The sequence below is a fragment of the Polypterus senegalus genome, chromosome 1 (assembly GCF_016835505.1).
Source record: "Polypterus senegalus isolate Bchr_013 chromosome 1, ASM1683550v1, whole genome shotgun sequence".
Classification (NCBI taxonomy): domain Eukaryota; kingdom Metazoa; phylum Chordata; class Cladistia; order Polypteriformes; family Polypteridae; genus Polypterus; species Polypterus senegalus.
In genome coordinates, this window is record NC_053154.1 from 228,495,244 (window position 1) to 228,507,829 (window position 12,586).

At 34.5% G+C, this 12,586-nt stretch overlaps 1 protein-coding gene across 3 annotated transcripts in view; it reads left to right on the top strand.

Annotated features, from left to right (window-relative positions):
• Positions 1-12,245, top strand: part of fank1 (fibronectin type III and ankyrin repeat domains 1) — a 30,453-nt gene extending 18,208 nt beyond the window's left edge. The window contains exons 4-12 of one of the 3 annotated variants that reach the window (XR_005635649.1): positions 1,785-1,866; positions 2,376-2,450; positions 2,564-2,629; positions 2,751-2,916; positions 3,931-4,074; positions 7,315-7,392; positions 10,195-10,239; positions 10,344-10,472; positions 12,207-12,245. Coding sequence is in view for 1 of the 3 variants with exons in the window: in XM_039769987.1 (XP_039625921.1) it covers positions 1,785-1,866; positions 2,376-2,450; positions 2,564-2,629; positions 2,751-2,916; positions 3,931-4,074; positions 7,315-7,392; positions 10,195-10,239; positions 10,344-10,379 (692 nt within the window). In the remaining 2 variants the exon portion in view is untranslated. Of the gene's footprint in view, positions 1-1,784; positions 1,867-2,375; positions 2,451-2,563; positions 2,630-2,750; positions 2,917-3,930; positions 4,075-7,314; positions 7,393-10,194; positions 10,240-10,343; positions 12,042-12,206 lie in introns of those variants that run through there. The other 2 variants (XR_005635648.1, XM_039769987.1) reach the window with 2 other exon arrangements.
• Positions 12,246-12,586: the final 341 nt, after the last annotated feature.

Sequence of the window (12,586 nt, forward strand, 5' to 3'; positions counted from 1 at the left end):
ACAGTCCCACACAATACACAGTGCTTCCCAGCAGTAACCACCGTCAATACGGGCCTTTCTCTCAATGTCCTTGGGCCGCCTTTCCTCTCTCCACGGGAGCCTTGTCCTGCTCCCACTCCCGACTCTAGCTCCCAGACTATAGGAAGGCGGGTCCTTTTATTCTCACCCGGATGTGCTCCAGGTGCTCCATCTGACGACACTTCCTGATGTGGCGGAATTGTCAGGAGAGCACTTGGAAGCACTCTGGGCGTCCCTGGAAGGATCATCCTCCATGTTCCCGGGTGTGGCGGAAAAAGCAGATGTTTCCCGGCCCTCTGAGACTTTGTTGCCACGGGCCCCAATGGGCTTGAGCCTCCTTGCTCCACTCCCATGGTGCTCTGCCAATCCAGGGCGGTTGTCCCCTTGTGGCCTGCAGGATGTACATGCCACCTCCCGGTCCTTCCAGGCATCTGGACCCCAGCCATTTGTGATGATAGATAGATAGATGGAACCACAATTTCGTTCTGAATAAGAACCTTTTACCTCCAACCTGTAAAAGATGGCAGGGCAGTACTATTTGCAGCCTAGTTTTGGGACAATTTAATAATCAAATCTTTGCTCAAAGTTTGTTTTCATCTTTTACTTTTTGGTGCTGACCATTTTTTGTCTTTAATTTTTGATATACATTTTGGCCATGATATTTGACCTTTTAGTTCTGCCTAGGCTCAAAATGGGTGTATGGAGAAAACTATCTTACTAATTCTAGCAAAGTAAAATAAGCTCCTAATATAACAGCAGTATCTGTTTATCCCAAATGGAAAGAATAAAAAATATATCAAGAATCCAAGTTGGCGATCATTATCTCTGACAAATATTTCTGTTTATTCAGTATTCAGATATTTAAAACAGATAGCTGGCCAGACCTTGAAAATTTAAGAGCAATGGTTTTAGCAGAGAACAATATTAGAACTTATCCTAAGGGTAAACAGTTTTAGTGAATAAAGAAATACTTTTTCTAACCATTTTGTAAAGTCAAGTCATTTGTCATCAAATTACAAAACAATACATTGATAGTTGAAGAAATAAACTGACAGAATTAAACAGTCTTTACCTCTCACACACATCTCCACATACTTGGACATTGTTGTAAACGAATAGACAACAAAATGTCCTTGAAGGAAATCTGCAGAAGTACTAACTCACAATTGAAAAGATAGCCTATTAGTTAACATTATCTAAAAATATTTAATATTGCAGAATAACCAACACATATGTATTAAAATCAAGCCAAATGCATCATAGTAACTCTCATATCCAACCTAATCAAAATGCTCAAAAATTAAAAATTAACTTAAGGAAGTACTCTATCAATCTTCACTTATTTCATTTCAGGATAGGAAATCACACATAGGCAATTTAGTCAAATGTGTGTTCATAAAGTATTTTTTTTTTTGCAGTGGCATTCTATGTTTTGTGTCATTTTTAGAGAACCATGTTATCATGTAAAAGTACTTTTTTAATAGCCAAGTTGTATTTTTGTCATTTAGTGTAATTGCTTTCATGTCAGACATTACATGTTAACACATTAAATTTAAATATAAATGAAACCTTCATGAGATCTTAAATTTCTTAAATTCCTTCCATATGTTTTTTCTCTTACATTTAAAACACTGAGTGGTGAATGATTTGCTCTAGGTGTCCCTATAATGAGAAATACATGCACTAGTGACCTGTGTTGTTTAATCTCAGCCTTCAATGTGATTGAATATGATTAGTACCATGAAATTGTACTTTAATACTTATAGGAGAACCAATGAGTGGGAAACATCTGCACCAGGCCATAAATGTGAATGATGAAGAAGCAGTTGTTCAAGTCTTACAATCAGGGTAAGGAAAACTTTATAAGTTTATGCAATAGGTTCTTTATTATCACATGTACAGAGTACAGTGAAATTCTCACTTGCATGTGCTAATTTGCATGCAATATATCAAAACTCTTTAGCACCGTGATTAGTGAGCATAACTACCTTACCTCAAAACCTGCTTCTTCCTTATCTAAAAAATCTCACAACGTTTATATTACTTTCTATACTGATAATATCTGTAGGAACTATCTATTCAGTCTGATAACTTTTTCTATCAAATCTGTAAAACGTTTGGAATGTAAAGCAGTATTTGGCTATATATACAGTATTATTAGTTTAATTAGGTTTAGTTAGTTTTATGCCAAGAAACCAAGTATGGTAGTGTTTAAAATAAAACATTGAAGGTATTAGACATAATAACAAATTAATTCAATGAATCAGTTTTATTTTGTAAGTATTATATGCAGTACATAATAAAAATGGTGCACTGTAATCTGTAATGTAATTAAAATATACTTGTTTTGCTTAAAGAACTGTTAATGTGGATGTTCCTGATAAACTTGGGTTTACACCTCTTATGGTTGCAGCACAGAAAGGCTACTCAAGGTATTAATTTTTTGTTAATAATTTAAAATTTTTAAATATTTTTTATTCATGAAGATTTCTGAGAGAAAAGGCAAACTCTCCAGATAAAGAAATGCTGTTTTCTTACTGTGTAGATTGGTGAATATCTTGGTTGAATATGGAGCTGATATTAATTTAAAGAATGGCAGTGGGAAAACATGGTATGAACTAATATATAATTTAAACTATCTACTGCAGAAATATTGTAATATGTCAGTTTACTAATACATGCAAGTGTGGAATGAAACATTTTCTTCTTTGTTTCACAATATTGTTCTACAGTTTAATGCTTGCTTGTTTTGCTGGCCACCTGGATATTGTTAAATTTCTCAGAAAATCTGGTGCTGACTGGGAGACTTGTGACAGGACTGGTTCAACTGCTATGCACTGGGCAGCTGATGGAGGTCATATAAATGTCATCCGGTTTTTAATAAATGATGGTTGTAAGGTAGTGTATTTAATATTTTTTGGTTGACAGAAATATATCAAATGAAGAATTGGAAATGTACAATATTATCATTTTTTCCTAATTATAAAATTATCTTTTAATTTGAGTGGTATTTATCATTAATATTCTCAACTGGAAAATGGTAATTAGTATTAAATCATAGTGTAGTCTGTTTCAATTTATTATTTAGGTGTGGGTTCTTTGGTTGCATATACAATAGGCCACAGTAGTACTGTAATTTCATTTCATCATGCTGCCAATTACTAGTCCTCTTCAGCAAAGCTGGCTGTTTCTTTTAACATTTGATTGGTTAGGCATACAAGTCTGTATATTTCAATAAAATACTATTCTTTATTTTATGAGAAAATTTTACTTTAAACCTAGCAGGGCAAAATGAGAAAATAGCTGGTAAAAAATAAAACCTAAACTTGATAAGTACAAGGCTGTTAAAAATGAAGGCAATGATGTTACAGTCCAGTAAAACAGGAAACAGATAGCAGTGATATGGAAAGCTACAATCTGATCATGTTTAGATTCATAAACCATTTCAAGGCATTTTGTGTTTTTTATTAAGTCAACTGGCATAATGCACTAAACTAACAGAATGACTTGCTTGACATTTGCTTGTTTGTTCGCTATAGTTTATTGTAACCTACATAATGCTATACTATTTGAGGACCTTGACAATCCTGTAAGGAAAACCATATAATTTCATTTAGTACCATATTTTGGACATTGAATGCAAAGGAGTATTATTTTGATGGTTTGTACAGGTGCTTGATAATTAAAATTTATCTTCTGGTACAATAATACTGGCCATACAAGTTTCATTTCAATAGCAAAGACTCAGCTTCTCGTATATAATAAAAATCTTACTTTACCAGATCATTTGCCAAGGCTTATGGTTTTGGCTGTATAACATGACTTACTTACAGTATATGTGAACGTGCTTATTTAAAAAGTACTATCTATTTTAAATGAACTATATATTTTCTTATTTAATTCTCATTTTAGGTTGATTCTAAGGATACTGGTTCTTTGTGGACACCGCTTATGAGAGTTTCAGCTTTATCTGGCAATGCCAGAGTTGCATCTCTCCTAATTCAGGCAGGAGCAGATGTGAATGTACAGGATAAAGATAGAAAGACACCTTTAATGGTATGAATAGTGAACAGTTGTGTGTTATTAAAAATAATGGAAATGCTGTTTTAAATGGGTATTGATTTTGAAATTGATTTTTATTGTTTTTTTAAACTTGAAGTAACTTGATAACACCTTACCCATAGACTCCTATTCAGCATAAAATGGCGTGTTATTTAGCCTAACTGTATGTTTATATACCCATCATGTTCCCATGAAATGAAAATCTTGCTTCTTTAAATATTTGAAAAAAGTATCTAGTGAAGGAATAAACAATGTGAAATGAGAAATACTGTGAAGTATACATCAAAACAACAAGACATTAACAGACAACAAAATAGTGAGGTAACTATGTGCACACATCAATCTTTTTATTTACATGTTCAGCAACAACTTATGTGTTTCTTGCTTTTAGTTAGTTTTCTATCATATCTTTCTTGTATTTCTTCCTTTTACATTTGCATGCGGAAGCAGTCTAACTCAACTGAACAAAATGAACCTTTAAAAAAGCTGTAAAACACATTTACACTAAATTCTTTGTCCTTTATTATACATATTTACAAGCATGAAGTCACATCTTTTAGATCTTGCATAAAACAGAAAAAAACAACAAAAAGACACTTGACTGTTGTTTTATACAGAGTCCCTGAAGTAGACCTAACCCACCAGAATCAAGCTACATGAAAATCATGAATCTGTCAAAAGGTGCCCAGGAATTCCTCCCCTTCTGCTATGCCAGCCAGGAGATTTCATTAAAGACCATTATGACTTAATTTTAAGTTAAAATTTTTGTCATGTGTACAAGAGTGCAGTGAAAGTCTTAGTTGCATGTGCTGATCAACAAATCAGAACTCTGTGGCACCATGATTGGTGATTATAACTATCTTACCTTGGAACTTCTGTCTTCATCCTCAGAACACATTTATCATAACCTAGCAGCAACATATATACCAAATGTAGTAATACCTGTATCTTCTTTTATTTTTGCTCCTTCAGTAATTGCACTAACCATGGTAACACTGGTTTCTTAGCCAGTCTAAAATCTGCAGAAGTAGTCGGGGTCAGCTAATCGCTAAACAAGAGTCCCAGTTACTCAGAAGAAGCGTTTACAATGTCAAGATGCTTAATTTACAGCAGCAGACCAGGTCATTAATGGGCATGTTATGTGATATTAGGGATGTGAGAGAAGGGAAATCGGTTCAAATACAAAATATCATTAGATTGTTCATCAGCTTTAAATGGTAATCACATAATGAGTCTTTATGCTTTTATGACTATATTAATGTCCTGTTACTTTTTAATTCTCAAGGGTATTGGTGGCCTGTCACTTACTCCCAGCTATGGCAGAATAGTTGTCTTTTATAAAATATGCCAGAAACTACATATCAACACAGTGTCCAGGTGCTTATAAAAACAAAAAACACAAAATAGCAATGTCCGTTAAAAATAAGTACTGAAATTGTAGTTGCACTTAAAAAATGGGAACTAAATGATGAAATTACATTGATATTAAACTTATGATAAAAATAATAAAAAAAATAAAAACATTACTTTCCCTAACACACTTTCTCTCTCTCTCTTTCTATATCCATCTATGTATCTATATTAACAATGTAGTGATATTTGTCTTGTCCCTCTAATCATAGTTAATATTTCCACTATGTTCAAGTAACAGCCAAAACAAAGACTTGTGCCTAAAAGTTGTCTGAAACCATTTATTATGACACCTCTATGAGCATGCATTTTCTTGATTCTTACCTTAATATTTGCATGCAGGGGTGCTACTAGGGAGTCCCATACTTATTAGTGCTGTCAAATTAACCAAAATATAACATTAGAATATTCAAATTAAAAATAAGTAAATATTAGAATAGAATTTAACTTAAGTTAATGATTCTAGGTGTTACTTAGCTCAAATCCATATAAATTAGCACAAATCCATATACAGCACAGCCAAAATCAAAATTGCTGATGGTTGGTTGTTGGGTTAGACGGAAAGATCTTGTAAACCAGTTTGTTTTTGAAACACATGGAGAATAAACCCAGCTTTCTTTGAGAAATAAAAATCTCTCATTCAATCTTTTCTTGCTCTTCTTTTCTGAGACCCATTATTTTGCTTTGACATTTAAATTTAATCCAAAAGAAAATGCATGTAACATTGGGTAGTAAGTGTGTGAATTAATGCATTACAACTGACTTTTGTGAGGACCTTTCTGATGAAAAGAGAGGGAAAATACAATGTAGACAATGCCTGGATTAATCTCTAAATCGTAAGTAAATTATTCTTTTAAATGTAGTTTCCAAGACTGCCCCTTTTCACATGTCTCCATTTTGCCTTGTTTAGGATATCATGTGGTTGGGTGGGGGATGAACTGAACTTACTTTTGTCAAGTTTGACTTGCTTGTATGGAATGTTACTTGCTTTTAATAAATTCAATAAAATGTAAAAAAAAACATGGACAAAAATTTTAATGCCTATCAGACAACCTTGGTGTCACAATTCCTCTTAAGCCATTAACGGCTGTGTTTGGTGTACTCCCAGATGGGCTCAAAGTGGAGCAGGACAAACAAACTGTAATTGCCTTTACTTCACTGCTAGCACGCAGACTTGTCTTGCTCAACTGGAAAATTTCCTAACCCACCTCTTTTAAGTGGGTAACTGATGCCAAATACTATTTTGAAATAAAAAAAAATCTAATTTTTACTTAGAGGATTTGTTTAAAACATTTTTAAAACCTGGCTGGACCTAATCAATAACATTTTAGAATAAGCATTTATATTGGGGGAAAAGACTCCTTTCTCTCTTTACTACTCTTAACAGTTTTGCTCTGGTTGTTGGCTTTCATCTCTTGCTCATGGGTGGGAGTTGATTTGATTTGATTTTAGTTTTATTATGTTGACCTGATTATATGGAAAAAAAGGATCTCATGTGGGTTTTTTTGGTGGGCACTTTGGTTCTCATTCAAAATACATGTGTAGGTTAAATACTCATTTTATACTACTGTGATGTGAGTGTAAGTAAACCTTGAAGTGGGTTGCCATGGTATTCAACGTTATTCCTATTTTAGAAGTTTTGGGATGGTTAATGGCATTGCACAACCCCAGGGCACAATAAATGGGCTTGAGAATATTGTGCAAAGTATATGCTGAAAATGTATATTTGCACAAACACTTATTGAAGCTTAAGCACCACAGTAAATACTGACAGGTAAAATGAAAGCTAATTAAAAACAGATTTTTTAAAAACTTTTTCTATAGGTGTCTGCACTTAACAACCATGAGGAGTTAGTAACATTACTGTTGAAGAATGGAGCAAATCGTCATATTAAAAACGAGGTAATTATAAAGTTTCAAACAGTGAATGTTTAGAAAAATGTATTTTCTTTAAGTTGTTAGTAATATTCTTGTAATGTACACTCACCTAAAGGATTATTAGGAACACCTGTTCAATTTCTCGTTAATGCAATTATCTAATCAACCAATCACATGGCAGTTGCTGCAATGCATTTAGGGGTGTGGTCCTGGTCAAGACAATCTCCTGAACTTCAAACTGAATGTCAGAATGTGAAAGAAAGGTGATTTAAGCAATTTTGAGCGTGGCATGGTTGTTGGTGCCAGACGGGCCGGTCTGAGTATTTCACAATCTGCTCAGTTACTGGGATTTTCACACACAACCATTTCTAGGGTTTACAAAGAATGGTGTGAAAAGGGAAAAACATCCAGTATGCGGCAGTCCTGTGGGCGAAAATGCCTTGTTGATGCTAGAGGTCAGAGGAGAATGGGCCGACTGATTCAAGCTGATAGAAGAGCAACTTTGACTGAAATAACCACTCGTTACAACCGAGGTATGCAGCAAAGCATTTGTGAAGCCACAACATGCACAACCTTGAGGCGGATGGGCTACAACAGCAGAAGACCCCACCGGGTACCACTCATCTCCACTACAAATAGGAAAAAGAGGCTACAATTTGCACGAGCTCACCAAAATTGGACAGTTGAAGACGGGAAAAATGTTGCCTGGTCTGATGAGTCTCGATTTCTGTTGAGACATTCAAATGGTAGAGTCAGAATTTGGCGTAAACAGAATGAGAACATGGATCCATCATGCCTTGTTACCACTGTGCAGGCTGGTGGTGGTGGTGTATTGGTGTGGGGGATGTTTTATTGGCACACTGTAGACCCCGTAGTGCCAGTTGGGCATCGTTTAAATGCCACGGGCTACCTGAGCATTGTTTCTGACCATGTCCATCCCTTCATGACCACTATGTACCCATCCTCTGATGGCTACTTCCAGCAGGATAATGCACCATGTCACAAAGCTTGAATAAGTAAAAGTATTTCTGTCTATCTATTGATAAATATATACAGTACATACAGATACATTTTTTTATGTAACTCATGCTTCAAATAGCAGATATTTTTAGTGCCATGCAATGCACTGCAGACACATAGCTGGACAATGCACATAAAGTAAATAAATTTTTATATTATTAAAGAGGGTGGAGCAATACAAGTAACACCTGCCTGCCCACACTATGCCTTGCTTACAGATTTTCTTTTTATCTCTGGCCAGTGAGAGTGGCCTTCCCAGATACATGCCTTGACTTTGATACCTGCCCTTGAGTGTTTTTATTCACTATGCTTTCTATACATAATAATCCCATTTTGGTAGATTAGGATCTGGACTTCTAAAAAATTTTTGAGGTCCACATCAACAAACCTTGCTTCTGTAGTATACACCCAACTTTTCTCTAGTCTTCCCTTTCTGCTCCTTTGTTTCCTACTTATCCAACAGTGATCCTCTCATTAGATATTTTTATCTGTGGCTTCTCATCTGTCTGTGTCAGCCAAGGTATCCCAAACACAATTCATTAGATCTTCAGTCTGACAAGACCTCACAGTTACAGCTGAAAGGAGCCATAAAAGTTTGTACTTTGATTCCATTGTGAGTATGCCTTTTTCCTGTTTTCTTTAGCAGGCCGTGTTTTTTCACTGTACATTTAAGAACTTTAGCTGGTGGTTTGCATATTGCTCTAATCCCTCATCCTATTTTTTCTCAGAGCAGAGTGGTCCTTATGTTACTTTTTTGGCAAGTACTGCTTTGAAAGTTTTGTAGCCATTCACCTAACGTTTTTGTCTGGTTCTGGAAGGCACGTACTGAAACCCACCTCCAACTGTGTATCCAGGGATTTATTCCAATGATTTTTAACTCTTGCTGGCACTTGTCACTGTCATGTCAGTACAGCTGTTATTTACTGCCTTTGTTCAATCCCTTTTATAAGTAAAAGTAATATTTTGAGAAGAAAATGTATAATCTTGGAATTACTGTGGTCCTTATACAGTAGTACTACATACTATATTTGCAGAGTCACAGTGTTGAATGCAATAGCATCTGGCCCACTTTACTTGAGTGAATAATGTGACCTGAAAAGAAGAGGCTATCAAAAGTAGGAGTCAAAAGTATGGTCAATTAAGTCATTAAAGGTCAGGAAATGGATTATCTAACTATCTGGTGTCAAGTTCAAAAAAGAAAAAAATGTTGAAGTTCAAAGCAAAGTTCAAAATGTATCTAGTCCAAATAAGCCTTTACAAGAATTTTTATGATTGATTACATCACATGTACAGTAACAGTAAAACCGGTCATGAGGGGGCAATTTCAGTATTTCTCTAAACAGTACAGCTTTTGTTGCAGCAACCAGTATGATGCAAAATAGCACTGTTCACAAGACAGAATACCAGTACAAAATTACATTAGACAATGTCATTGCCATGGTGATAAAAGTAAATACAAATTAAAATGACAAAAGACAGCAATGAAAAAAATACAGATGCATGGTATTATAATTGCAATTAATTTTGAAAGTATTGTTAAGTAGTAATTAAAATTAATCACAATGTGTTTTCCTGAATTTAATTTCTGCTTCTGTAAGACTTTGTTTTTTGGTATGTTTGGTGTTAGCTGTATTTTAACTATTTTACAGTTGTTTATGAAGCAGTGCTAATGAGATCTTTTGTTTAAGAAATCCCAGCAATTATGGCAACTGAACAAGATGGCAGTTATGTAGTATATAATGAGGCAAAGTGTAACATGGCAACCATCAGACATGATGCATGATTATGATTTTTTTTCCTTTGCAGTATGGAACAAGTGTTCTAGAGATGGCTAAAGCTTTTGGAAGGCTGGTATGATGACTAAAATTTTGGAAATATTTACCATTAAGAAATCTATTGATTTGATACATTTTTACAAATTTACATACAGTATAAATGTATTTTTCTTTCTCCAGAATATTGCCCACCTGTTGGAAGATAAAGTGATTTAATGTAGGAAACCTGGAAAATGTTTTTCACTTCAGAAAAATTGACCATTTGACATTCTTTTTCAATGAGAGAATGCAGACAAAACAATTAGACAGGTAAAACAATTGGAAAAGATTCTTTTTCAGTTTAAAAGTACTTGGCAATTTTACTTTAATATAATAATTCTTCATTTTATTTATGCACAGAATAATGTATTTTATTTACCACTTTACTAAACAATGAAGAATTCTGTTTCTCTATAGTAGAAACACCACTGTAACATGGAAAAATGCTTTGTGTTGTAAATCGTACATATTCAGTATATTGCTGTATACTTGCTGTATACTTATAATGTAGAAGCACAAAATATACTGAAGTTAATGAAGCTGCCCTTTAGAAAGTATTAATCTTAAAATGTAGCCTACTAAAATTGAATTGTTTTGTGTTTTATTTATTTTTTTTTTACATATGTTTGACATTTCAAACAGTATTTACAGATATAACCTGATAAGTTAGCAAATGTACTGGCAGAGATCTTGTAGTTTTAATGGTATTAATATGAAATTTGTAAACTTAACTTTTTTTTCGTAGGGGATGTAAGCCACCATTCATCAGTAAAGTCTATTTTACACTATTCCCCCATTACTTGTTATGTAAATGCCTTATTTCTATACAAATGGCAGAAAGGAGTACATGCAATAATATACTTGAGCAAAATATAGTCCACAGAACCTTGCAAAAAGAAACAGCATTGCATCAAATTTCATAGGGAACATCAAACATTTTAGCTGTCCATTAATTCTTGAACACACTCGTCTAATTTTATTCATATAGTCATTGCCTTGTTTCTTAGGCAAGAAACAAGTATGTAAAGGAGCACTGTACCTATTTTTCACAGGGCAAACTCACTTACTAACAATGGGTCAATTTACAATTTCCTAAAAACCTGAATTAAATAAAAGGTAATTTAAACCTGGCATTTTGTAGGGTAATGCAGGAACAATTCTTTCATCATTCAAGCTTTTGCAAATAAATTAAACTAAGTTTTGTTAACGTATACACATGCATAAATATACAGATACAAGATTAATCATACTTTAATGCATTAAATAAATTTTTATATCAGTGGCTTCAATGTATGTGATGTTAGTGTTTCAGCTTCTTTTTGTTGGCCGTACTAAGCATAGAAAACCATTTTAAAGTGAGTATTGCCCTATTGAAGGGAAGTCAAGTTGGGACAAAATAGCAACTTTTACAAGCTGTCACATGATTACAGGGCTGCATCTTGAGGATTTTGAATAATATTGTATAAGAAAATAAATCTAGAATTATAGCACTGCTTAATAGTGTTAGTTGGCTTGAAGTGGATGTGACCAAATTCTGCTTCAGATGTATTGGCATAATTGTGTATTTGATGCTAGTATTTAAAAATTCATTAGTTATATTTCATAGCTGACTTTTGTAGAACTGGGTGACAAGACTTGGAGTACATAGTCCTCCATGCAAAATTGGAGAGAATGCTTGTTTACTAATTATATGAAAATAACAAAATATACATTCCTATTAAAATATATAGAAGTCTTATGCCTAATCAGTAGACCGCACAAAAATATTGTTCATCCATCCATCCATCATCAAACCCACTATATCCTAACTACAGGGTCATGGGGGTCTGCTGGAGCCAGTCTCAGCCAACACAGGGTGCAAGGCAGGAAAGAAACACCAGGCAGGGCGCCAGCCCACCGCAGGGCGCGCATGCACACACACACACACACATCCACACACCAAGCACAGACTAGGGACAATTTAGAATTGCCAGTGCACCTAACCTGCATTTCTTTGGACTGTAGGAGGAAACCGGAGTACCCAGAGGAAATCCACGCAGACATGGGGAGAACATGCAAATTCTATGCAGGGAGGAAGCGAACCTGGGTCTCCTTACTGCGAGGCAGCAGTGCTACCCACTGCTCCACCGTGCTGCCCCCAAAAATATTGTATACATCAAATATAAGATATAATTTTATATAAATTTCGTGGTTAAAATTGTATTTTATTTTAAAAATAAGAAAATCAATATCATAAGCAATGCACTAACTCTTTTTATAATAGAACTATTTGACCCATAATCCGTTCTGCATTTTCACCAGTTCCAAACAGATGTTACTTTCATTTGCATTTCACAGACGAACTTCAGTTTCCTCTGTTTTATACATTTGTCTGATTGTTATAC